Genomic DNA, 26,772 nt, shown 5'->3' with positions numbered 1-26,772 from the left:
TGACACTGCATTATAATAGCAAGATTACAAAGTGACACTTTGCCCAGTCCGATGAGCTGGAAAGGAGGCTGCTGCAGTGTTTGTCCTCGCAACTAAAGGAAGGAACTGTCCTGAATAACTATCAAAATCCTGGCTCCAGGGGCACTTGCTAGCGTTTCATCAGGGCCCGTAGGATTTGTGCAGAATCCATTCTACTCAAAGGATCCCCAGATGTGAACCAGGCAAGTATCATACTAATGAGCATGCCAAACCGGATTGAGGGAAGCCCAAGAGGCGACTGAGGAAAGGTAGGAGTGGAAAGATGGGCTTCATGAGGGAAGAGCGTAGACACCTTAATGTTTGTATTCATTTAGTGACTGTACCATGTCTGTTCATCGAGAATCCGTCTGACCACTGTTCTGAGAATATACCACAGCTAGCAAGTCAGTCAGTAAGGACTACAGGAGCTTGAGGCTTCTCTGCACCCAGGCTGGCAACAACCAGCCTGGCCCCAAAGACACGCATTCCATTAACTCTCCGGTAGGTGTTATTATGGACATGATTTTACCCACTTGAGCCAGGTATGTTTGGGTGGAATAAGTGCTAAGCCATTTAAGAGTTCTTGCTTCTCGGGGCTGGGGATTTAGCTCAGTGGTAGAGCGCTTACCTAGGAAGCGCAAGGCCCTGGGTTCGGTCCCCAGCTCCGAAAAAAAGAACCAAAAAAAAAAAAAAAAAGAGTTCTTGCTTCTCATCTCTCCTGAATTGTAGCGGCTTAGACAGGACTAACCTAGTAGAGGAAAAACACTTGTACGCAGCATAACAGATGTTCCAAAGTAACGCTTCCTTATCCCCAACACGTTCTTCCAATGTTCCTGTCAAGGATCAGTTTCCAAGTTAATGAACACTGGTTTAGTCTAAAACAAGACCTGCTGCCTTGCTTCTCATTCACAAACAGACCAGGCAGGCAGCACTGTGCTGACGACTAAGAAAAAAGGCATGCTGTCATTGTGGTATTGAATGAGAATGTGCCCCATACACGCATGTATTCACATGGATATGGGGTTTCCTGGTAGTGGTGCTGTTTGGGAAGGTTTAGGAGGTGTGGCCTTGTTAGAGGAAGTATGGCGTTGGGGGTGAGCTTGGAGAGTTTTAAGACTTGTATCTTTTCCAGTAAGCTTTCCGCTTCCTGTGAGGGAAGTGAGCTGTCAGCATCCTGCTCTCGGTACCGCTCCTACCTTCTGCTCCCACACCTCTTTGCCATGATGGACTCATGCCCTCTGGAACTATGAGCCCAGTTAAACCTTTCCTTTTATAAACTGAGTTGTGTTGTATCGCAGGAACAGAAAGTAACTACTACAGCTACTCCAAACAGCTTTCAAAGGAGGATTTGATGGGACCTACATCTGGAATACCAACCCGGAAGAAATAGACTAGTGAATGTCCAGTAGCCATGCCATGAAGACTGTGAAGTCTTGGGGTTATAGAGCTACATAGAACAACCATCATCCTAGAGACCGTCTACTGGTACTTTACTAGGTATCCATGAACTGCGACTTCTCCTCCATGAATCATGTATCCTGGGATCCTATCTATCCCCTGCATGGCAGTCATCCCAAACTAGCAGGCTTCTGTGACAGGTCAAGAGGACAAGCAACCTGCCGGCCTCATGGCGGAAGAGCAGGCAGACCCATCTGTGAGCATACTGTGGAGTGGATCCAACAAGAAACAGACTGGGAGAATCACGAGGCCGCTCAGAGGTTAAAGAAAGCTTTACAAGACCTGAGCTTAGTTCCCTGCACCCACATTGTGGCTCATCTGTGACTCCAGTTCCAAGGGATGTGACAGCCTCCTCTGACCTCCAAGGGCATCAGCCACACATGTGATGTGCATGCATACATGTAGGTAAACACTAACACATGATTAAAAAATACATAAATAAATAAGAAGTTTTAAAAAGTGAGTTGGGATGGGTCAAGGAAAGACTTCCAATGAAGATGGGGCATTTGTCTGTACAGATACTTTTAGTCAGGTCATCAAAGTCGGGGATTTGGGAGGACTGGAAAAACTCATAGGTAGACTAACTGGGGACCAGAATCATGCTAACATTAGATCATAATTAGCAGTAATGGTATTTGGGTGTTGTACTAAATTTAATGTGTCTTTGCAGGGAATATGATCCAACAGCAGCTTCCCTTTTACCTTATAGCAAAGGTTTCATTTTTACCAGATCCACCTGGCCTAGATGAGAACTGAATCTGCAACTCTGAAAGTTACTGTTTATCCTAGGAAGACACCTTTGCTTATTAAATTATTACAACAGATTGAGGACTTGGATCCCTGAGGGATGGTTTGAACAGAACACAGCTCTGTAGGACAGGAAGCTTCTCCCCACCAGAAGTCCCACCAGGTACAGGCTTGGACATATGTCACTTAGTCTGTGCAAGCAAGGCTTGCTCACTGACTCTTTAGTGGAATTCCATTCATACTCAATCAACCCTTATTGAAAGGATAATGTGGTAAATGAGAGACACTCAATAAAATTTTAGAATACTAACAGTCTATAATTTTATAGCATGAAAATTTGATATATCTAAAAGTTATGCAGAGACAATATACTTGATGAGTTTCATTTATATAAAAAATCTTTTGAACAGAGTCCAAATATGACATCATGAGATACTGAGGCTTAATAGAACACCAAAATGTATATTAAATGTGGATTCCTTTCCACTTCACGGACTAAGTCCTAGCTGAATCTCAAGGTTGCCTTGAGGTGAGAGTTTTGTTAGTCAGAGACCATTGCTAAGCAGAATAGGCAACAGAGACTCTGACACTCAGGTAGTCCAGGTCCCGAGAATACTTTTTAAAAAAGCAGTTTCTACATAGTCAAAATTAACTATAAATATCTATCATTTAACTGGGCTAAAAGTGTTTTGTTGCTAACTATTTTTTTCATGTTTTAAAATTCTATATATACGACTGCCAAAAAAGTCTTCAGTTGATTCTATCATCCTTAGTGCCAAGAAGAAATTGAGATAACTATAACATACATCAGGCAAGAAGTGCTCAGATCTCTAGAATTATAAGCTTTCCTTGGTCTTCCTTAGCCAAGGGTTCACTTTATCTTTTCTAATGTATTTTAAGACCACTAAGAGACATACTGTTCTTTTCGATGAAAATAATGGCTTCTCTCCAGGTTTTGTGTCAAGGACATAGTCAATCTAGGCATCACTACTCATATATCGTCTGGTCAGGTGTCAAAGCAAGAACAATTTGGAACTGTCTAATTGGCACACATGGTATCCTAACCTTCCTTTTGGTTCGGGTCTGTGCGTCAAAGAGACTACTGAAGTGGCCTTTATCTTCTGTTTTAATTGATATGTGACAGCAGTGTTTATTTGCTGTTGTACCAGACTAGTAAGTAATTATGACTCCTTGCCCCTACTATGTTGGGCTCAAAGTGACTTAAGATGCCTCACAGAGCCACTCAGTAGACTACAGAAGAATAGATCATTGAACCAAGGTCTAGAAAAAAATACCTTAGTATATTTCAGCAGCCAGGGGGAAAAGCTAGTTCATTCTTTTCTATCCTCTTTCAAACCAATAAGACCAGAGAAGGTTATTATATATGTAGTTTTAATGAACTCTCCCTTATGGCTGTAGGTATGGCTCAAGGGTGGTACATTTACCTGGCTTGCTTGGGTCTCCAGGTTTGACAGCTAGCACCAAATACAGAAGAAGGAAGAGGAGGAGGAGGAGGAGGAGGAGGAGGAGGAGGAGGAGGAGGAGGAGGAGGAAGAGGAAGAGGAAGAGGAAGAAGAGGAAGAGGAGGAGGGGGGAGAGGAGGAAGAGGGGGAGGAAGAGGAGGGGAGAAGGAGGAAGAGGAAGAGGAAGAAGAGGAGGAGGAGGGGGGGAGAGGAGGAAGAGAAAGAAGAGGAAGATAAAGAAGAGGAGAGAGGGGGGAATAGAGGAGGGGAAGAAGGGATAAAAGGCAAGAGACTGAAGGAGAGAGAGAGAGAGGTCTTAACCAGTTCTTCTCATAATTCACTCAGATACACTCGTACCCTGATGTAATAGCTTTTATAGGGGCAATAACAACAAAACCTAAGCACAAACTACTCTGTTGCTATAAATTTCCTTTTGATGTTTATAGAACATTTAACTACAAGTGCAGCATACTTTATGAACATAAAAATCTTTAGTACTCCCCAAATCCTTGGGGCAAACAACTGCTAAAGGATAGCAATTTCACATAAACAAAACCCTTAGCACTTAAATACCTAGCAACTGCAGCATCTATCTTAAACAAAATTAGTCCGTATGAAACCCTAACTCCCTTCTGGTTCTAGGTGAAATATGGTTTGCACCACCTACGTCTGTCAAAGGGAAGCAGAGTCTCAGCGATGCACACTGTGAGGAGTGACAGTTTGACTGGATGCTGTCGTAGCATCACCTTGTGCTCAGAAAGACGCACAGTCTGCTCTGTTTGGTTCACAATAAAATCCAACCAGTTTAATGGATGGGCTAGCAGAAAAAGAAATCAATCAACTCAAAGGCAGCTGCGTTATCTCATGTTGTATTAAAGTTTCCCACAAAATACCTCTCCCTCCCAAATGAGATTGTAAGGGTCGTGTAGTAGTTGACACTATTGAAAATTTGGAACCGTACTGCCTGGGTTCAAATGTGACGTTAAGGAGGGGTATGACACCCTCCTTATATGTTTAGGGTTACTAAAAAAAAAGAAGAAGAAGAAAAGGAGGAGGAGAAGACAGACAGACAGACACACACACACACACACACAGAGATGACTTCTTTTTATGATACGAATGGATCACTTCACTCATTTCTTTTATTTTTTGTTCAACACATCCTGTCATTCAAAGTTCTCCCAGATATGTATTTATGTGTACATATGTAGATGAGCATGTGTGATAAGGTATCTAATGTGCCTGGCTCTCTATTTATATAGTTGGGGCATGAAAGAACACAGAATCAGTACTTGCATAATATGGTGACATGTAAACTTTATCTATGTGTGCATGGATGTATGGGTATATGCATGTGTACATGTGTTTCGAACATATGTAGCAGTTATATCAGCATGTATAAGCACTAATCCGAATATCAAATGACATGCATGAGTTGATGCTTGACTTACAGGGTCCTAGGTAGAAGGTTAAAGGTTAAAGACAAGAACAGAAAGGAGCTTTGCCTGTTTTTAAACACCCCAAAGAGTCTTCTGTGTGATCATGCTAATAAGCACTAATACTGACAACTAGATCCCGCTTCGTGATAAATCAGAGAGCAATGCCTCCTCACAATCAAACTCCTCTGGGTGGTTGACGGACAAGCGGTACTTTAACAGGCACAGGACACTGTGGCAGCAAAACCATAAGGAATGTGTGGACAGAGAGCCCTGAGGATGAAGGTGTACTAGAACTGAAGAATCTGACCCTGAGCTGGGAAGGGAAAAACAAACAAATGTGCAAACAAATGCAAGCCAGAATAAGCTGGCTGTGGTGGCCATGTCTGTCTATGAGAAATGTCCTCAGTGTCACTCAAGTTCATTGTGCTTTAACCCAGTATCCCTTCCCAAGTGGCTTCTCTGCTTTTAGCACGGAATATTCATACACTTTTAGCAAATGAATATAATTAAATACAAAGCACTACATGCCAGGACTTTTTTCTTTTACATTTAGGGGGAAACGTTAACATTGGAAGACTGATACCAAACGCTGTAGCGCCTGCTTCTATCATTAAACATCCAGACATTATATTACACTTCTTAAATTAAGAAATCCTTTTTTGGGGCTAGAGAGATGGCTCAGCAATTAAGAGTACTGGGTGCTCATCCAGAGGTCCTGAGTTCAAATCCCAGCACCCACATGGTGGCTCACAACCATCTGTAATGGGGTCTGATGCCCTCTTCTGGTGTCTGAAGACAGTTACAGTGTACTCATATACATACACATAAGAAATCATTTCTTAAATGTCACACACTGTCCAAATCCAACAGTCCTGAAAAGCTAAAAGTCTCTTGATCCATCTGTGATACTATCTGAGGTTAGACCCTCCTGGCTTATTAGTTTTTTAGTGAAAACTTTTTTTTGAGAAATATGAAACACAAAGCTGAAATACTTTTAGTGACATTAAAATATGTATATTGGCTAAAGCAAAATGACCCCACCCAGCAACTTCTAAAGAATAGAAAAAAATATTAAAAAAAATAATTGCTTTCGCCTACTGTTCAGATCCATCAAGTGATCAAACTGTCTGTGATTGGAGGATTTAATTGTTGTTGCATTGTTTTCACTAAAAATATAGGCACCAGAGACCTTAGTGTCCCCGTGTATGTCTATGTGGGATCTCTGACTGGATCTTCTTCCCTTTCCAGAGCATGGCAGACTCTGGGCAGGCCTCTGTGAGATCACATGACCACATTTCTGCTTCCTTCTTTCCTTCTCCCCCCGCCCCACTCCCGTTCTTCTTTCTGGTTTCCCACAATGATCGCTTTCTCAATTGTGTGAGAATTCTGTGTGCTTATAAGAATACTCTCAAGGAAACAAGACAAGAGTCTTTATGGCCTAAGTTTCTTCAAAAACAGAATTGTTCTTGGGATGAGCTTTTGAGCCCCTCCCATGGGTAACAGATAGAAGTGAGCTCACTTTGGACTGTCTGTTACAGCTGTCTACTAGTGGTTTATCCACCTCTATAGAAAATGTGGTTTTGTCACATGTGGCAAAATAGGTGTGTGTGTGTGTGTGTGTGTGTGTGTGTGTGTGTTTATGTGTATGTCTGTGTGTGAGTATGTATGTGTCTGTGTGTGTGTACTTGTGTGTCTCTCTGTGTGTGTATGTGTGTATGAGTGTGTATGTGTGTGAGTGTATGTGTGTATGTGTATGTGTATGTGTGTGAGTGTGTGTGTGTACATGTGTATGAGTGTGCATGTATACATGTGTATTAGTGTGTGTGTACATGTGTATGTATGTGTATACGTGTGTGTCTCTCTGTGTCTGTATGTGTGTGTGTGAGTATGTGTGTATGTCCATGTGTGTATGTGTCTGTGTGTGTGTCTCTGTGTTTGTGTGTGTACGTGTGTGTGTCTGTGTATGAGTGTGTATGTGTGTGTGAGTATGTGTGTATGTGTGTGAGTGTGTGTGTGAGAGTAGTGTGTGTGTCTATGTGAGTGTGTATGTGTGTGAGTGTGTGTGTGAGTGTGTGTGTATGTGTGTATATGTATGTGTGAGTGTGTATGTGTGTATATGTGAGTGTGTCTGTGAGTGTGTGTGTATGTGTGTGAGTGTGTATGTATGTGTGTATGTGTGTGAGAGAGAGAGAGAGATTATACATTTTACCCAGGTGACTCTTTACTCTCAGAGTATAAACTGTCTGATGCTCTGAATAAAGTTGGCTATTGTGTGAGACTTCAGTCTGCCTCATTTTTAGGCGCTGCTCTCCCAGGTTCATGCAGCCATCTCTAGAGCAGTCGACATTGCATAAATCACGTATGTACCCTCAAGTTCCCTGATATGATGCCCCCTATGTAATCTCCCATAATACAGAAACTTTATGGAAACACAGCACGTAGCATAATTAAATGTTCAACCCAGTTTCCATCTGAAATGTATAGCATAATGAAATTCAGGGTACAAAGTCTCCCGCACATGGTGTTGTCAGGAAGGTCACTGGTGCTGTGAAGTAATGCCACTGTCTAGGCAGAGAAAGCCACAGGGACACGCAGGTGAAAGTTCTGGACCAGCTGCTCCTGGGACCATCTCCAGTGGATAAACATCTGGTCCACACCCGTCCACTTGTCAGCTCAGCTTTATCACTGAGTTTGTGCACTCTGCCCCTCAAATCTGTGTTTCAGAGTTTCAATTAATTTCTATTATAAAATTCAGTAAATTTGTAACTGCTGCTTTATTTGAAGCCGTAAATCAAATTCAATTATGCTTTTTATTTTGTCATTTTGAGAAATCGGCAAGAGAGAAATAATTAGAAACCTGGCATCCATCACAATACAAATTGTCAAGATCAGTTTCAGGCAGAATAACAAGCTAGACTTGAGGTTGGTTATTTTCCAGTTACTGTTCATTGATAAATTTAGCTCTTTCTGAATAGTCTAAAATGCAGCAACACATCAGAATTTTTTTCATTTATGGGTGTTTTGCCTGCATATGTGTCTGTGTACCACAGACGAGCCTATCAGATGCCCTGAGACTGAAGGTATAGATGGTTGTGAGGCACCATGTGGATGATGGGAATTGAACCTATGTCCTCTGGAAGAGCAGCAGGTGCTCTTACACATGAACCAAACTCTCCTGCCCCTATTTAAGAAAAAAAAATAGCTAAAGATATTTCTGACTTTGGTGAAGATCAAACGTTCCTTCATTCTCTCCCCCTTTAGCATGTGACAAGCATATACAACTTTAAAAACTTACCACGATTTAGATTTGTATATAATGTAATTATAAATGTTATGTTTTCTATATTAAGATTGAAAAACAAAGACCTCTATTCTCAAACACTTCAGATACTATCATTGTTCTGTTCTCCCAGGAGGAGAATAAAAATCCATCGAGTATTGAGCAACTTTCAGATCTATGCCCCCAGTGATGCTTAACCAAGCATCCTCTGTCTCGAACAGGGCTCTCTCCTTGCTCAAGTGACTTAGGAAACAGATCTCCACCCTTCTGCCTTCTCCCCAGAGCTGGGAGCAAGACCATGGACCAACAACAATGACCACTGAAGGGAGGCATGAGGATCTGTGTGACTCAGCTTTTGATTTGTACACTTGCCTCTGACATCACCATCCGCGAGAATCCCATTAACAATCCCTTACTCCAAGGTTTGTCACAAGCGTGTTCCTTCAGGGCAATGGAAATGTTTTAGCATGGGCAGTGCAGAGCCTGGTGAGGTATTCTGTGTGGAAGGAGGGCAAGCGGGTCGGCACCATGTCTCTGGACCAGGGTAGCTGTCCTTCCTCCCCTCCCCCAGCCTTCTGGAATTGCAGCTGTGGAGTTACAGAACTGAACTAGGAAAAAAAGAAACAAAACAGTACTACGTCCTTTTATGACTATCTTCTCCTTCAAAGATACTTTTTCATGTAACCCAGGCTCTCCTGGGACTTGCCTTACAGCAGAAGACCATGAGCAGAAGCCCCCTCCCTCCACCTCCAAAGTATTATAATATAGGTGTGCATCGCCATGCCTGGTTTTTTAAAAAACAAAAATAAAAACATAAAAACCTTCTTTTTAAAAGTATTTTTCTCAAACATGCATAAAATTCTCAAACATGAATAAAAAGACAGATATTCATTTTTTAAATGTTTTATTTATTCCTGGAACATTTTATACAATATATTTCATTATATTTCATTCTTCTCCCCCGGCTCCTCCTGGATCCTCCTCCATCTTCCTATTGACCCAACTTCCTGTTCTCTATCACTTTTTTAAAAGAGCAAAACAAAATGTGGAGTCCTGTTCATGCTGTCTGCGGTATCTGAGCATGGGCACTGCTCGGTGCCGCTCCTTTGAAGAAAACTGTCTTTTCCTCTGCAGTAGCTGTCAAATGCACACAGCTCACTGCACAGGGATGGGACGCCATGCTGCTCTGTATCTTGTTCATATCTGCATCCATTCCCTCTCTCCAACTTCCATGAGTTCCCCCAAAACATCTCCCTCTCAGCCATTTGTCCTCTTCACACACACACACACACACACACACACACACACACAGATACATACACAGAGAGAGAGATACACACACACAGATACATATACACACACACGCAGATACATACACACGCAGATACATACACACACACACAGATACACACACACAGAGATACACACAAACACACAGATATACACACAGAGATACATATACACACACGCAGATACATACACACACACTCACACACAGAGAGATACACACACACAGATACACACAAACACACACAGATACACAGACACAGATACATATATACACACACGCAGATACATACACATACACACACAGATACATACACACACACAGATACATACACACACACAGATACATACACACACACAGATACATACACACACAGATACATACACACACAGATACACACACAGATACACACACAGAGATACACACACAGATACACACACACAGATACATACACACATACACATGCAGATACATACACACACTCACACACACAGAGATACATACACACAGACACACAGATACATACACACACACCAACACACGCAGATACATACATACATACACACACACCAACACACGCAGATACATACATACATACACACACACACACACACACACACACACACACACTCCATTGAATCTAATCAGCAACACCTCTGACTGCACACTTGTAGCATCATCCACTGGGGCACAGACAACTTATCAGTGTTCACATCCTCCAAGGAAAGTGACTCTCCGTGCCCAGCAGCTGCTCTGCCCGACGACCTTGAATTTATGCCAAAAGACCACGTCCGCTTAATTAGTTCACGATTGCAACAACCACAACATGTCCAGTGGACAGCATTTCACAGCACTTTTCTACATCCTCTGGCCCTTCCTGCCCCTTGCTTTCAATGCTCCCTGGGCTTTGATGAGTATTTCTTAAGTTCCTATTTGATGCCTGGTTCAATGATGACGGCTAGGAGCACAGCCTGGAATGGGCTGGTATTATCTGCTCCCTTCAAGAAACATCTAGTGGAAGAAGGCGGTGCTCATACCTTCTGTGTAAATAGATCCAGCTTTTAAAAATAGTTATGAATTAGTAATATTAATATTTAATTGTGATCAATTATTCATTAATAATTAATAATTGGTAATTAAATAACATGGTTTATTATTATGAAATTTGGTTTCAAAAAAATTAGAAAACACGTGACAGGAAAGAAGGTAGCAACTGAAATTCAGATAGCTATTAACGATATTTATAAATAAAGCAAGCACCGGTAAGACAGAGGAATAAACTAGTCCTAAAAATCCATTTCATCCTTGCTAACTCGCCTTCATGGTGCTTGAAGTTTCCTTTGAGACTCCTAGAGGAGGAAGACAATGAACACTCTTACCCAGTGTGGTCCTGCTCACTGGGGAGACCATAATCAAATTATTCTGCTAGAGAGATGTAGGATTAAACCGCCCCTAAGTTCTGACCTTTATACTCGGAGCTCAGTGCACCTCTCAACCCCAGCACAGAAGCTTCGTTTTGCAGCGGACAGTGATTAACGCAGGGGATTAACACCTTGCAACAGATGACTTGCATAAGGAACTGTGGAGCACTCCACTCTAAACAGGACACCTGTGTCACACACTCTGCCACCCTGAAAGGCTCGGGGATCACAGTGGCAAGAGGGGCAGAAAGATGCTTAGACCTGAAGATAAGAGATGCCCCGACTGAAAAAGAATTCGCCGTGCACCATTGCACACATGAACCCTCAATGGCTAGGACTACAATGCAAAGGCCTGCACAGGATCAGGCCAATCAAAATCCCAGCATGGATGGGGGAGGGCGCCATGAATCCACCCTCAGTCAAGAGGATACTGGCAGTGGGTGGCAGTTGGAGAGAGAATGCCAGTTTTCCTCCGGGATGCCAAGGGCCTTGTTTTATTTTTGCTTTTGGCTTTGTAAAAACAGCACATGAAGTTAGTTAGGGAAGGTTCCGGGGAATAGGGGAGGGACTCAAGGGAAGGAAATGAGCAGATTGACAGTCGTTCAAAGCATAGAGTATGCATGTATGAAATTCTCAAATGACAATAAAGGAATAAAACCACTTTTTCCTCCTAAAATCGTATTCTTGCTCAAGCTGCCACAGATACCATTAAGGAAGTTTAAAACTTTGCTTTCTCAAGGTAGTCTTACTGCAGACGCTACGTTTTGGTTTTGTTTTGTTTTTTTTTTTTTCTAACCGAGAGGCATTTCCACAGGTAGGTATTGAATAAGATCTCTGGCTCTAAAGAACTTTCAAGAAAGCATCGTATTAAAACCAAACACAATGCTATATAAGGTGGTATGAGAAGCATAGGAAACAAAGGTAAAGTGACAGATGGTGTGGTGGATTAAATGAAAATGGCCTCCACAAATGGGTGTGGCACTGTTAAGGGGGTGTGGCCTCGGCAGAGTGGGCGTGGCCTTGCCAGAGGAAATGTGCTACTGGGGGTGGGCTTTGAGGTTTCAGAAGCCTTGTCTCACTTTCTTCCTGCTGCCTGCAGATCCAGATGTAGAATTCATGGCTACCTCCCCAGCACCACGTCTGCCTGTGTGTCGCCATGCTTCCCACCACGATGATAAGGCACTAAACCTCTGAAACTAAGCCGGCCCCAGTTAAATGTTTTCCTTCGTAAGAACTGACTTGGCCATAGTGTCTCATCACAGCATTAGAAACCCTAACTAAGAGAGATGACCAAGTTGTTTTAAGGTTATCTGTGACATAAGGAACAATCTTTCATGCGTTGCCACACGTAAAGGAATGCCCACGGCCACCCCAGGCCACGCATGCAGAGACATGTGCACGGCAGGTGGCATTCAGAGGGCAGGCTATTGTCATAACAGTGCGAACACAACTGTCTCCACAGAGCACGACTTCCCGTTGCTGTGTTAGTACCTTCCTCCTTACTTACTTCCCCAGAAACTTCTCACTGCCATGAATCATATTATTAGCTGCTAGAAGAGAAAAGCCAGGAGGAGAGGCGCGATAGCAGGGGCTGGAGAACGGAAATGGCTAACTAGAGACTACAGGAGCCTCTTCCCTCTCGTAGGAAATGAAAAGCAACAGCCTAGTGGTGATGTCCACAGAACCCCAACCGCTTCTGGCTTTCAGGGAGGTGGAACGGGTGGGTCATGGAAAGTTGGAGCCATCAGCTCCTGAGTGACAGAGCAGTAGACAGTAGGAAACTGTGGCTCCAGATAGCCAGTGTTTCTGCTTTACCCACACGTGTTCAGGACACAACTCTTTGCTCCTAGAAATGGCGACAGTGTAGCCCAGTGCTGATTACAGTGCTCGACACTTTGTGCATCTTATTTTAAAAAAAAAAAACTATTTGACAATTAACAAAAGATGGGAAGCACAAAGGGGCTTTGTGCTCATTTGTCTAACACACACTTCAAAGCCAAGGGCATGGCTGGACACTGTCATGTGACGGCCAGGATGGTATTTCACAGAGTGTTTGAGATCACGCTTATTTTTGGAACGCATCAATCCGGTAGCCTTTATAAACCATGGGGAAGTTGAGAATTATTTCCGGAAAAGAGAAGTCTTTCACTACAGAAATGCAGGAAGAGTTAATATATGATTGCTAACATAAAAAAGTCACTTGCTTTTTCCCTGAAGGTCACCGTCATCATTGACATTCATCCCATACTGAGAATTCTATGCACACGAAGGTCAAAGCTACCTGATTCCTCTCATGAGGAAAAATATTATTTTTTAAAGCGTTATCAATGCGCACACGTGTAGGCATATAAATATTTATTGGAAAGTTGCTGCCTGTCAATGAATAGGAGTGGGAATAGAGGCTGCGCTCTGGGAATGCTCCCTGTGTGGCTGTGCTTGCAAAGCAGGAGCTTGCATTTACTTTGCCATTTCTACCTGAGTCTGGTGGGGAAAGGTCAGTGTTTCATAGAACAGAAGCAGAAAGAGACTTGGAGCTCTGCCCCAGTTTACAGAAAGGAAAAGAGCAGCAGCCCATGGGATTCAAGCTCGCCTTGGGTGGTTATGACTAAAACACACTATTCTTCACTCTCAATTCTTTTCTAGCTTTCTAATAAAGCAGCGATCTATAGAAGAGGTAAGAGCCAGGTTAGCAAGCACAAACAGGAGGCATTAAAGGAGCAGACATTAAGCTGTGAATCTGAGTCAGAGATTGAGAAAAAGACAGGCAGCATCACGGGCTGATTCTTTGCCCTCCCCCTTACCCTTGCATATAAGAAAGCAGACATGTGCAGGACCGGAAATACAACTCGAAATGATTAGAGGTCAAAGCTACCCTATGCACACTCCTTTGAAGGAGCCTAAAGAGGTGGACTTAACAACAGCAGCAGCAGCCCAACAGACAAAAAGCCACAGAGGCAGAGCTCTAGACTAGGAGTACCACAGTGAGAAAACGTTTGGAGATCTGGCTAGAGACAGGTCATAGATAAACAATGACTCCCCAAGAGAAACAGCAAATGGCTTACATTCTAAAGGCTGGCATGAGCCTCCAAACTGCAGAGCAAGCCTTGGAAGTCTTTAATCCTGTTGCTTCTTCATTGACTTGTCAAGGGCAAAACCAGGAAGTGGTGGGCCTGTCTACCTGAGCACTGGAAATGTCAGGGCAACTGCAGACAATCTGCACCCGGGCCTGGGATCTGGTGGAATGAGCTAAGGGACAGGAAGTCCTGGCAGCACGAGGCGTGGCTCAGTGACCAGCCCTTACAGTCAATGGACCAGGACCAGCCAAATAGCACAACAGCAGCAGTAAAGCTCTCACATCTGCCACATTCTTCAGCATGTTAAGTCCTATGTAGGACCACACGTCATATTTACAAAAACCATATAACAAAAACAGAAACTATTAGATCCATTTGAGAGATGTGGAAATTGTGTCTACAGGCATTGCATCTTACTTCTTGAAGGTCAAAGCAGGAGTGTCAAGGTCAGAGAAGTCCTTGTCTCCGAAACCTTCATCTGGTTCTCACTTCCATAATATTTCACAAAGTCAAGGTGAAATCATAATCACAATTAATGTAGAATTTTCTCACGAGGCGCCATCCCGGGGTCTTAATTACATCATTTTCCAATGTGTGCACCTCCTCATAAATAGATTTTACTAAGGGAAATGAAAATTTTGATATGACATAACCTGAACCCTATAAATAGCCTATTCTGACCACGATTTTCACTCATTAAAAGCATGTCATTTTTAAATGAATTTGAGTTTGTCTGTTCTGTCTGTGTTGGGGAGGGGTGGGCATGTATGGTTGTATGTCTACATGCACATATGCACACATACAAGTAAAAGTGACATATCATCCTTCCATGCCACCCTCAGGAACAGTATCAACCTCCTCTGAAGGAGAATCCATCAACGGCTAGCCCAAGCCCACGTGGTCATCTCTCTACCCATGTCCACGTGGTCAGCGGTAGGCTGTGTACAGATAACAATAATGAATCTAGAAGTCACGTGTGCACGAGGACAATACATGCAGATGCATGGGGGCGGGGCAGAGAGAACACGCAGCATTGGTGCAGTTATGGAATGCTCTTACATGAAATTCTCAAAAGATAATGTTAAGTTTAAAAGACAGAGCTATTGAAACTCTTAGTTACCAGCGAGTCATTGGCTCATGGAGGCCAACACATCTAAAGGCCACCTAGAGAACATTTCCCATAGACCAAATCGCATTCATTGCCTGGCAACTTTGTGTGGGTCAAAACAACAGCCTCCAAAAGATCATTCGGAATTTCACCGGGGAGGACTTTTCCATTAAGAAGCATATTCATGTATATGTGTTTGTGCATTTGCATGTGTATATGTGTGTGTGCATACATATATCCTGATTGCCTTGATCACTTTCTGAGGGCTACAGGAATTGAACATAACCTCTAGACTAACCTATGCTTATGCAATCCATTCTGTGGAGAAAATAAGCAGTTAGTTCTCGACACTGGTACATACTTACAAATGTGCACTCTTAAAACAATTAGCCATTTTTCCCACAACGTCTTTCTGACATTAGGGGCACGCCTTCCATTTGACTGACGCTTGTTCAAACTGAGAAGAGCTGTGGTTTTCTTACCATCCAGGCTGTGACGAAGTCCCCCATCCAGGTTCCTACAGCAGCTAGTTTCATGAAACTTTCATTCCGGATGCCCATGTAGTCTGTGATGAGATATGCTCTGTGGAAACAGAGGACATTGCCCAGTCTGAGAGAGCTGTCCAGTCAAGTCTCCCAGTGCAGCCAGACACATGCTGTCTTTCCCCTCTTAATAAGCTACCTGAATGTCATCTCATATTTGCTTACACATTTGCAAAGGCAAGGGAACATTTGGAGCGTGTTTAGGTCAGTTTCAATTAGACTTGAAAACTGATTGGGAATTTGACCATTGCTGTGTGTGGTCCACCCTTGAGCTGCAAGACCGACAGCAGCTCTTGAACATTTGAACAGAAATCCTCAGCAAAGCCTTCATTTCACACTCACTCAAGTGTGAGCAGAGCTGAGACAATTCTTGACATGGAGAGCCTGAGAGGAAAGACATGTTCTGTCAAGTTAGAACCACTGGGCAGGTGCTGGACAGGGCTTTGGTATATCACACCAGGATAATGTTCAGAACACTGTCAAGTTTTAAGAAAGACATCTGCACAGTGAACTTAGGCAATGTTTGATTTAGTAAGTGTGGTTTCAATTACTATTGGAAACAACAGCAGTCAGAATGCATCATTTCAGTTTTATACAGCTAATTCTTTTTTCTTAATCTTTTATTTTTATTTTAATTTATGCATTTATTCACCTTGTATCCCAAATGCACCCTGCCCAATCCTGCTTCTCCTCCCAGTCCCACCCTTACAAATCCACCCCCAACACCCTCTCCCCTTCTCCTGAGAGAAGGGAAAGCCTCCCTTGGGTACCACTCCACCCAGGGACATCCAGTCACAGTAGGCCTAAACTCATCCTCTCCCACTGAGGCCCAACCAGGCAGTCAGTTTGGGGAAGGGGATCCAAAGGCAGGCAACAGAGTCAGTGACTGCCCACGTGCCAGTTGCTACGGGACTGACATGAAGACCAAGCAACACATCTGCTCTGCATGTGTAGGGGACCCAGGACCAGCCCCTGGCAAGCTCTTTGGTTGGTGTTTCATTCTCTGTGAGCATCCATAGGCCCTGGCTAGTTAAGTTTGTGGGTCTTCCTGTGGTGTCCTTGATCCCTCTGGCTCACTCATTTCTATCCCCTTTCTCTACCTCAAGGCTACCCAAGCACCGCCTGATGTTTGGCTGTGGTCTCCACATCTGTCTCCATCCACAGCTGGATGAAGCCTCTCAGGAGACAGTTATGCTAGACTCCTGGCTGCAAGGATAACAGAAAACTGCTAACTCTTGTTTGCAATAACACAATTCATACTCTTTACAGCTCATGGAGAGAGAGGTCATGATACAGCAGCATGAGTCTCGAGGGAAGCATTGCCTTCTCTATTTCTCATATTATCATTGGTACTAATTATTACTTTCTCATGTCTCTAGGGAAACTATGGTATCTAGTTAATATCACGTGAGTAAATAAAAGATTACTGCTGATCAAGTTTCTCTCCCCCACTATGTTTTTAACCTCAGGTTTTTCATTCTGATTATTTTAATCTCAATTTTGCCCCTTTTCCTAAAAATTAAGATACCACATGATTTACATTATTGATCAAAACCTGCTTCTTCTTCAATTAGTTTTAGATAGATGATAACATGTTTTCTGTTTATCTACTGAAAATTGTAAATTCCATTTTTTAAACTGATGACATGAAAACCATCTTTAATTGGGTTATTTTCTTCCTGGCATTATTTTAGACAGTTCTATTACTTAAAAAAGAAAAAAATCTAGATTGTTTTTTAAAAGAACCAAATCTTATACTCTTAAAATAATTCATTTTCTACAAATTTCATTTACCTTGGTTAGAAAGTCTAGGTCGGTGGTTCTCAACCTTCATAAAGGTGATACAGTTCCTCATGTTGTGGGGAACCCCAACCATAAAATTATTTTCATTGTTACTTTTGCTACTCTCAAAAATCATAATGTAAATATCTGATATGAGGGATATCTTATATGTAACTCCCAAAGGGGTTGAGACCCATGGTTAAAAACTACTGGTCTATGAACCCCCAGTGAATGTGATTGTTGGGGGGAGGGCGGCAATGGGGGGAGGATGGAGAGGGGAACACCCATATAGAAGGGGAGGTGGAGGGGTTCGGGGTATGTTGGCCCATTAACCGGGAAAGGGAATAACACTCGAAATGTAAATAAGAAATACTCAAGGTAATAAAAAAAAAAAACTACTGGTCTATGTAAATGTGTTGAACTCTTGTGCAAACATTGTAGTTGTTGATTGGATTTCCATAGTATGTGAAGAAGTATAACTACAAGAACTTGTGTGTTCATGATGTGTACTTTGAGTATAGTGTGCCCATCAATTTTCATCTAGATACAGCAATGTGGCTTACTACTCGAGTTTTACAGATATGGGGAACAACATCTAGATTTCCTATTCTAAGTAAGCACGTAACAAATGAGTAAGCTTACAGTATAAATATCCCTGCCTCTCCCATAGAGTCTAGTAACGATTATGCTATACTTGCCTACTGCAAGTACTAATGGAGATATAAAAACATGAGGAAGATCTCCTTAGTACATTAGTAGACGATGAAGATGTAACATCATGGATGAGTCAGAGTAAGAAGCCAACGGTTGCATTAGCCACTACTCAGAGCTACTGCATGTACTGGACGCCCTCTGTTTTAGGCTCACTGACCTGAGCACTAGTGAACACAGCTTGCTGTTACCCAGTTCATCACCACAACCGTCACTGAATAGCTCTGAGACACTGAAATCCATGCACTCTGGAGTATCACCTTTGGCAACTGCCCATCGTTTTCAATGACACCATTTTGATGAATATGTTCAATGACATCTTACTCCCTGTACATCTATCTTCTCAATGAGTAAAAATCAAAAGGGTACATTTGTGTGTGTGTGTGTGTGTGTGTGTGTGTGTGTCCACGCGCGTGTGTGCATGTGTGCGTGAATGCATCCTATTTTGTTTTAGCAGATAGCCTGAATATACTTATAATAGATCAATGATCCAGCCAAGAACAACTAAAATAAGTCTAAGTAAAATAAATAAATATATATATAAATAAATAAGCCCTCTTTTTTTTTTCTTTTTTTTCGGAACTGGGGACCGAATCCAGGGCCTTCCGCTTGCTAGGCAAGCGCTCTACCACTGAGCTAAATCCCCAACCCCTAAATAAGCCCTCTTAAATCTGCTTAAATGTTAATAAAACAGAGACTAAAGACATCGGGGCAGTATATTGGAGACAACTGTGGATCTTCCCTGGAGACACTTGCTCATTCCAGATGCAAGGCAATGAAAGCTTGGCTTGGCTCATTCACAGAACAGCCCCTGCAGTCTGAAGCAAGAATATTGGAAACAAAGAGTTGTAACTCTGGTGAGAAAGAGAGAACTCAGAAGAGGACACAACGTGGAGCTGCTTTGCCTTTCCTGGCATTTGTCATACTCTGAACTTCTCAGGGGAAGTGACCACAAGACTAAGTCAAGTCAAAAATATTGTTATAACATATGCTACAGAGACTAGTGTAGATCATAACTCATTAAGAGTGGGGTCTAGGAAAATACAAGGCCATGAAGGGATAGAGCAGTGATTCTCAGCATGTGGGTTACAACTCCTTTGAGGGCGCCAAATGATACTTTCAAAGGAGTCTCTAAAGGCCATCAGAAATATCAGCTTTAGACATTTCAATTCATACCAGCAGCAAAAATTACAATCGTGAGGTTACAATGGAAATGATATTATGGGTAGGGATCACCAGGACATGAGGAACTGTGCTAATGGGCTGCAGTATTAGGAAAGTTGAGAATCACTGGGATAGAACAGAGAAAGGGGGCATCCTTGATGAACTTGCAAATCATTCCTCACCACCCTCACCATCTCCTTTATGACAGGATTACATCCCTTCAATTTTATTCTTCCAACAGAGAAAGGGATGAGCCTCTTTGGGAAAATGAAACATAAGCCAGATTCTGTATACATTTTGTACATGATCTGCTGGATATTTGGAAGTGAATAAACAATAAATATGACCATATGGTTGAAAGCCCAGATTAAAAATATATTTAAACATAATGAGCTCCAGGAAAACAGGGAGAAGTTTGAACTATTTTATTCACCGCTGGTATCTCAGCAACCACAGGGCTGCCTGAATTAGGCAAATGATCACTAAGCATTTGTTTAATTTATAAGGAATGGAATATTCATGCTCATATGTCATGGGTAGGTCTATGTATACTAATCTTTAGAAACATCAGCAAGGGAGAGAGTATGGGAGTGGGGGGAAGGGGATAACATTGGAAATGTAAATACACATAATATCCAAGAAAAATAAAATTAAAAACCGTCAACAAAATGGGGGTTGAATCATGGAGAACTTGTACACAGAGGAAGGTGATGGAAACTTGAGGTGGTGGGTGTGTTTGCTTTTCTCTAAGCTGCATTTGTAGCACCTTAATGTATGGTAACTGCCCAATTTACCTCAAGTCCTCTATGATGGGAGGTATAAAAACTGTACTTCTCTGTGGCTATGGGCATATAGTGAGTCCTACCTGCTATAACAATATAGATGAAATAGTGCTGTTTACGGCCCAAAGATTTAAGGAAGAACAGTGATGTATGAGGACCAGAAGTTAGTCTTATTTTTATTGCTTTCGACAAATATGTTACAAGTGTGCAGACCTGACATAAAAACATCTAACAATTACTTCAATAACTTGCACATCAATTGACATTTAATCCCATTTCCCTGTTGGGTTCTAAAGAACACATAATTCTTTGATTTTTTTTTCCTCGCTTCAATAATTTTAGCCAAAGGGAAGATCACTATAGAAACTGAAATTGTGAAATTTCACATACTCAGTTGTTGGGCATAGATTCAGAATTAGTTTTCATTGCTGGAAGGCAATTATAATTTTACTTTTGCTTGGCACTACAGTTAGTTATTTCCGTCCTACATCATGTGGACTTTGGCTGGTATTTCTGCTATTAATAGATCATGAAAACCTTACATAGGTATTGCCTTTGCAGGTAAAATTTCTAAGTTCATCTCTTAGAATCTACCTTCATTCTTTTTTTTTTTTCAATTGTTTTCAAATTTTAAGCTAAACTATCAAACCCATTACACATATGTGGGGGCTTCAACAGACAGCTTCTTAGAAAGGGAAGTAATTAATTATCCTAACAGCTCAGAAATAAGAACAGCGAGGTCCATATTGCATTCAAAAAACCTGGGTGCTCGATGACTAGAATTAATAGAGTCAAAAATGAGCTAAATTGTCAGTGAGAGCATACTGAGATGAATGGTTCTTACAGGTGAGAATCCTGATCGCTAACAACGAAAGTTCCAGTTCACATCCACCAATTATTTATACTAAATGGGGGTAGTCAATGCCAGGTGATTTAGGGGTTGCGTCCCTGAAAGTTTAACAGGGCGCTATAAACATAGATCACCAACCCAATATGGATTCATGCCTCGCTGCAGATCTATCTGTGGCCAGCTGGATTCATAATGTCACGGCTGTCTCTCCCAGCCAGTTTTGGGCAGCATAAACAAGATTGGAGGCTTGATACACCGGTAAATCACAGGTAAAGAGTTGACTTACTGCCAGGAGCTTGCCCCAGCACTGGTTCTCTTTAGAAGGCAGCCAAGAAGAGATGGAGCAAACCTTGGTTTTGTGAAAGTAATGGTTGCTTAGTATAAATAATATTTACTCTTCTTGATTCTTCCTCCTTGATTCTTTGCTACTGTGGGGCCAGAAGCCTATGGCTTCAGATGAATTAATATCTGTGGCTTATGTGGGAGGGGGTGGTGGATTTATCACTAGCATTCTGGCTCATGGGCCAGGAGCCTCTGACTTGTCAGGCTAGTTAGTTCTTTGTGAACCAAAGAGATAGCAAAGAAAAAAATTAAAAATCCTTTACACAGGCAAATACTCACAGACATATACACATTCAAATATACATATATATCTTTAGCAGAGCCCGGTCACCTGTCTCAATCAACTCCAAAAGTGTTATATACTTAAACTGGTACCTACATGCATACATATAAACAAACAGCCATAGACACGTTTGGATGGATACATAGAATAGAGCTCCCCAAACCAATCCTACCATCTTTCTTTCTTTTCTCCAACATTTTTATAGATAAAAGGTCTTAGAAAATTACCTCATAGGTAAAACATTACACAGAATTGGAGTTACAAAATGATGTTGATATTAAGTCCAAAGCAGTGTATCATTCTATAAGCTCATTATAAGTTCAAAGCAACAGTTTCACATGGCGTTGTCATATAGTGTACACCTGTGGCTTCATTCCTGGAACTGACCTAGAATGAATGATTTTCCTTGAACACAAACTTGTCCCAAGTCTATTTCTCTTTTTTAGGGTAACTGTGAAAGCTCATTGTATTTCTTATTATGTAGCCTTAACTTACCATTATGAAGAGTGGGCACTCTTAATTCTAATTTAATTACATTTCTCTAGCAAAACAACTAGAACCATGTCTTAAAACTTTCTTTCTAAGATTATCTGAATCAAATCAGGGGTTCTATAAAATCATTAATTCATCTAAACAGCATTAATTCATGAAAGTTCATCTTTATCTTGATCTTCAAGAAAATCTGCTCAACAGGCTTGACCAGGGATTATTATATTAACTTAATAATGAACAGGAAAGGCATCTCAGCTGCAAGAAGCAATCCTGAGATGAAGTATCCTTGGGACTTTGCCTCTCAAAGCCTCACCCATCTTACTCTATGGGACAAAATGGGCCACCTCCAGGAAGGCTACCTGCTAGGCTTCTGACAATTTCAACAGCAAAACTCTATGTCAAACAAAAATATCCTTGGGGAAAAAAAAGCTTTAAGTATTCTTAACTTACTGAGGTTAAAAACAAAACAAAACAAAAACTTATTGCCACACCAGAAAGCAAGCATTTAAAATGAGTTAAATCTAAAATCATTTTAGGTTTAAAAATGATTGCCACTTTTCAGCCATATAACCAATCAGTGTCCAAATAACCACACTTTGGTATTGCTGCTCAAAAATTCTCCCTTTGCCTACTGAAAGACTTTGATGCAGTTCAACACACATTCAAGAACTTTCAGGCCAGAACTGGGCTATGAAGATAGGGATAAATGAGTATGGTCATGCTATAAATATTGCAGACAGTTGTGTAAAGTACCCATGAGTGATTGAAAGTGTACCTAGCCCTCAGTGCCAGCCTGCCAGCCTAAATTTCCCAACATTCCCCTTCTAGTCCCTCTGATTTCCATACAGGAAACATTCATATACATTGACCCAATCCGCCCTGAATATGTAGGCTTTATACTAATCCTTCGTTTCGTTCCTTAATAAACCTAGGCCCATTCAGTGAAGGCCATCTGTGTGAAATACAGGCATGCTGTTACACTAACAGTCCCCCCTTCCCTTCACTCTCAGCCTAAAATCTAAAGTGATTTCTGTAGGCTCTCCATTCTCTTCAACTTATCTGTCATCACTGATCTGCTCATAATAATTTCTAAATATGAAATTAAATAGTCTCCTATTTCCTAGGATATTTCTAGTTTGTAGACTCTTTTTGTCATTATGATGACTTCTGAGGAAGAAATATGGCTTACTGGAGGAGCCCGGATCATGAGACTAGAAACCGGTTTTGACATTACTATGGTTTGGACCTGTGCTGTTCCCCCAAAGGGCCTTGAGATGAAAGCTTGGTCTCCAGCCCCTAGCACCACTAGGAGGAGGTGGAACCTTCACAAGGTAGTACCTACTGGGACCTCTAGAGGTATAGCCTTGAGGGGCTTAATGGGCCATGAGATGAGCAATTGGCTCCATTAAACATGCCTACTGTGATAGTTTACCACGACATAAGCCTTTACTAGTTATATACGAAAACACCCAAAACTTCGTTTAAAATAGATTTTTCTTATTATAGGCTGATTATCTCAGTAATCAGTATGTGGATAGGAAAGGGAGGCTACTGACTCAGCAACCTATCTCATACCTCCGTGACCTGGAAAAACAATACTCAACCTTGATTATCATGCATTTTCTTATAATAGAGCATGACATGTATGTAATATGTAGGTGTACCAATATTATACTGAATCAGATATAACTAATACATATTAAGTAGACATTAATTAAACAGCGAATTCACACATGCAAGCCAATTTTGAGTAGCCAACGCCCAACCCATTTCCAGTTTTCAGGATGGGGCAACCTCAACATCTTAGTAGAATATAATAAGAATTGTTAATGGATGGTTGTATGTAAAAATATTTAGCATTATGAATAAGGAACAAAATTTCACTTCTCAGGATTTTGGTCAATATTACAGGATAAAAAAAAGACTATGTTTCTAGGGTAACAAGTTCATGCTAAACAAAAATAGAAAAGGTTAAGTTAACCGCTGTCCAGTGGGACTTCAGGCCCACTCCACAGAAGGATCTTATCTAGTCTGTAAGCTTAGGCAACTCCCTGTGACTGGTGAGGTGATGAATCACAGAGGAGAACCTATTGCTGCCATGTTCTTCAGCCGACCTCACTCCTAACCATGTTCCAAATACTCATCCTTTACACCCACAGATGAGTGTGGTTCTCACCCTTTATCGAAAGAGTTTCTTTATACAGCAGATGAAAGACATTCTAGAAAGTCACCGCTGGTCAAAATGCAGAGAACACCTGCCCCTGGGGTGCCCAGACCCAGTTAATAGAACTCAGTCTCTACACCTAAGCCTCAGGAAACATAGCGGAAGAGGGGTCAGAAAGACTGCAAGAGTCAGAGAGCCAGAAGTCTACAGCAAAATTGTGTCTTCTATACATGACAGGGAGGCTGCACCCAAGCCACCTCAACAATACAACAACACAATTTGACCTGAACAATGACAACACAGGTGGGGGAAGTCTCATGGGATCCCACCCATAGACAAAGAGCTACAGGTATTTAACAACTGATGAGAGAGGAAGAGTTAGTCCTCTCTAGTGAGGGACCCACTTACTATATTTACTCATACACACACACACACACACACACACACACACACACACACACACGTTATTTAAATAACTTGATATCAGAGAAAACTGAAAGTTACTTGTGTGTGTGTGTAAAAGTGTTGTTTGTGTGTGAGACAATAATAGTTAGACAACACAAAGTCACAAATTTGAGAGTGACATAGGAGGCTCTGGAGGAGTAGAGAGAGGTAGAGAAGATGTAAAATAGGGTGTGTGTGTGTGCATGTGTGTGTGTGTGTGTGTGATTTTTAGATGTAAGTTTAATTTTTAAAAGGCAAACCTCTAAAACCTGTTTGCATTTCCTCAAATAATATAATAGTTCCCGCTCTCAGGGGCACACAAGGATAAGGAGACCCTCTGAATGTCACTTGGGTCCTTACAATTGTCTTTTGTGTTACAGTCCAACTCGAAATCAATCCACCAAGTCCCTATCATTCTGTGACATGCCTATTGTCACTACCCCCATGGTCTCTGAATCTAGAGTGCCACTGTCTATCTTCCTGCTAAGAAGAATAACTCAGTCTGTACACTCAGAAACCTCTGCCGTTGCCTGCAAAATCACCCCCCCTGGTTGTGTCATAACCCTTAGAATATACCACGATGTCGCACAACTCTCCTTAAACATTTAAACCATTTTCTCACATTGCTCCACTCTGTGGTGAAACCAGTTCAGCAAAGGTGAATGACGTGTATCATCCACCTAGGCCGGGCAACTTCTTCATCCAGAGTACGGTATACTTTAGGAACACAATAACTATATACATGAATTAAATAGCTAACTGATTAGAGTAAGAAGATTAATTATTTAAATAACCCATCACCAGAGAAAACTGAAAGTTATATAAAAGCATTGAGGTGAAAACAGCTTATAATAATATAAGGTAAATTAGAAGATAACATCGAGGATAAATTATGAGCCACTTAATTATGACCTCCTAGCAGAGGGAGAGTGAAGTACCATTGCTTTGTAAGAGAAAACATTAGGGGCCATAGCATAGTCGAATCAAACTGAAGGGAGTGCCCTTGACCGTCTGCATTTGTGTTTTAGTTGGCTAAAAGTAAAAAGGTAAAAAAATATTGTAAGCCTACTAAAATCCCAGTTTTTAAAAGCACCCTTTAAGTTAGATGGTATCAATCATGACGTATATTTTTAAGATTTTTATTTTATTTGTATGTGTGTGCACCTGCATATATGTTTGTGCTCTCTGTGCATGTCTAATGTCCATGGAGGCCAGAAAGAGTGAGTGATAGTCCATAGAACAGGAGTTCCAAGTGGTGGTGAGCTGTCGCATGGGTGTGGGAAATAAATCTGGATCTTTCACAAGAGCAACATTGCTCTGAACCACTGAGCTATCATTCCAGCCCCTCGAATACATAGTGCGGTATATCAGTTTGCTGGTGTAAGTGATATAAAAGCCATATAGAAAAATACATTTATTTTACCTTTGTGAAGTAAAACAAAGACAATTTACTCCACTGTCCTTTGAACAGACGGTGCCAAACTACCTTTGCTGTTTGTACTCAACAGAACTTAGAGGTCCTCAAGGAAAAATGTTACACAGACTTGTCCTTTGAGACATCTTTCTGATTATTAATTAATTAATTAAAGCATCAAAACGATGGCAAAATAAGCCTACCTTAACTGCCAGTGAACTAAGCACAGGATAGTATAAATAAGACCCCACATCCTTAGCAGTATTCAAATGAACAGATCCAACAAGCCGCCCTTGCTATTACAAGCTGAACCGGAATGGCGTTAATTCACTTCCCCGCCTCATGATATGTCTTCCACACACATTAGAAGCTCATGATAATCACAACAAAGATCCTCCTAAGATTTTGAGGCTATTCAAAAAACAGGACATGTGTTCCGGTGGATGTGTCTGTGAAGGTAAGTAGTTTGAAAAGCCAAGCTAGGTAAGAAACTGGTAAATATAATC

General features: G+C 41.5%; 1 protein-coding gene across 1 annotated transcript in view; it reads right to left on the bottom strand.

Moving 5' to 3' along the window:
• The window catches only part of Tmem117 (transmembrane protein 117), a 468,392-nt gene that overhangs the window by 204,048 nt on the left and 237,572 nt on the right, over positions 1–26,772 (bottom strand). Inside the window, 1 exon segment of the mRNA NM_001271239.1 lies at positions 15,779–15,878. Within this exon segment, the coding sequence (NP_001258168.1) occupies positions 15,779–15,878 (100 nt within the window).

The sequence above is a fragment of the Rattus norvegicus genome, chromosome 7, assembly GCF_021556685.1.
Source record: "Rattus norvegicus strain SHRSP/BbbUtx chromosome 7, alternate assembly SHRSP_T2T, whole genome shotgun sequence".
In the NCBI taxonomy this organism is placed as follows: Eukaryota; Metazoa; Chordata; class Mammalia; order Rodentia; family Muridae; genus Rattus; species Rattus norvegicus.
The sequence above is the reverse complement of the archived record's forward strand: the minus strand, read 5'-3'. Positions and strand labels throughout refer to the sequence as shown.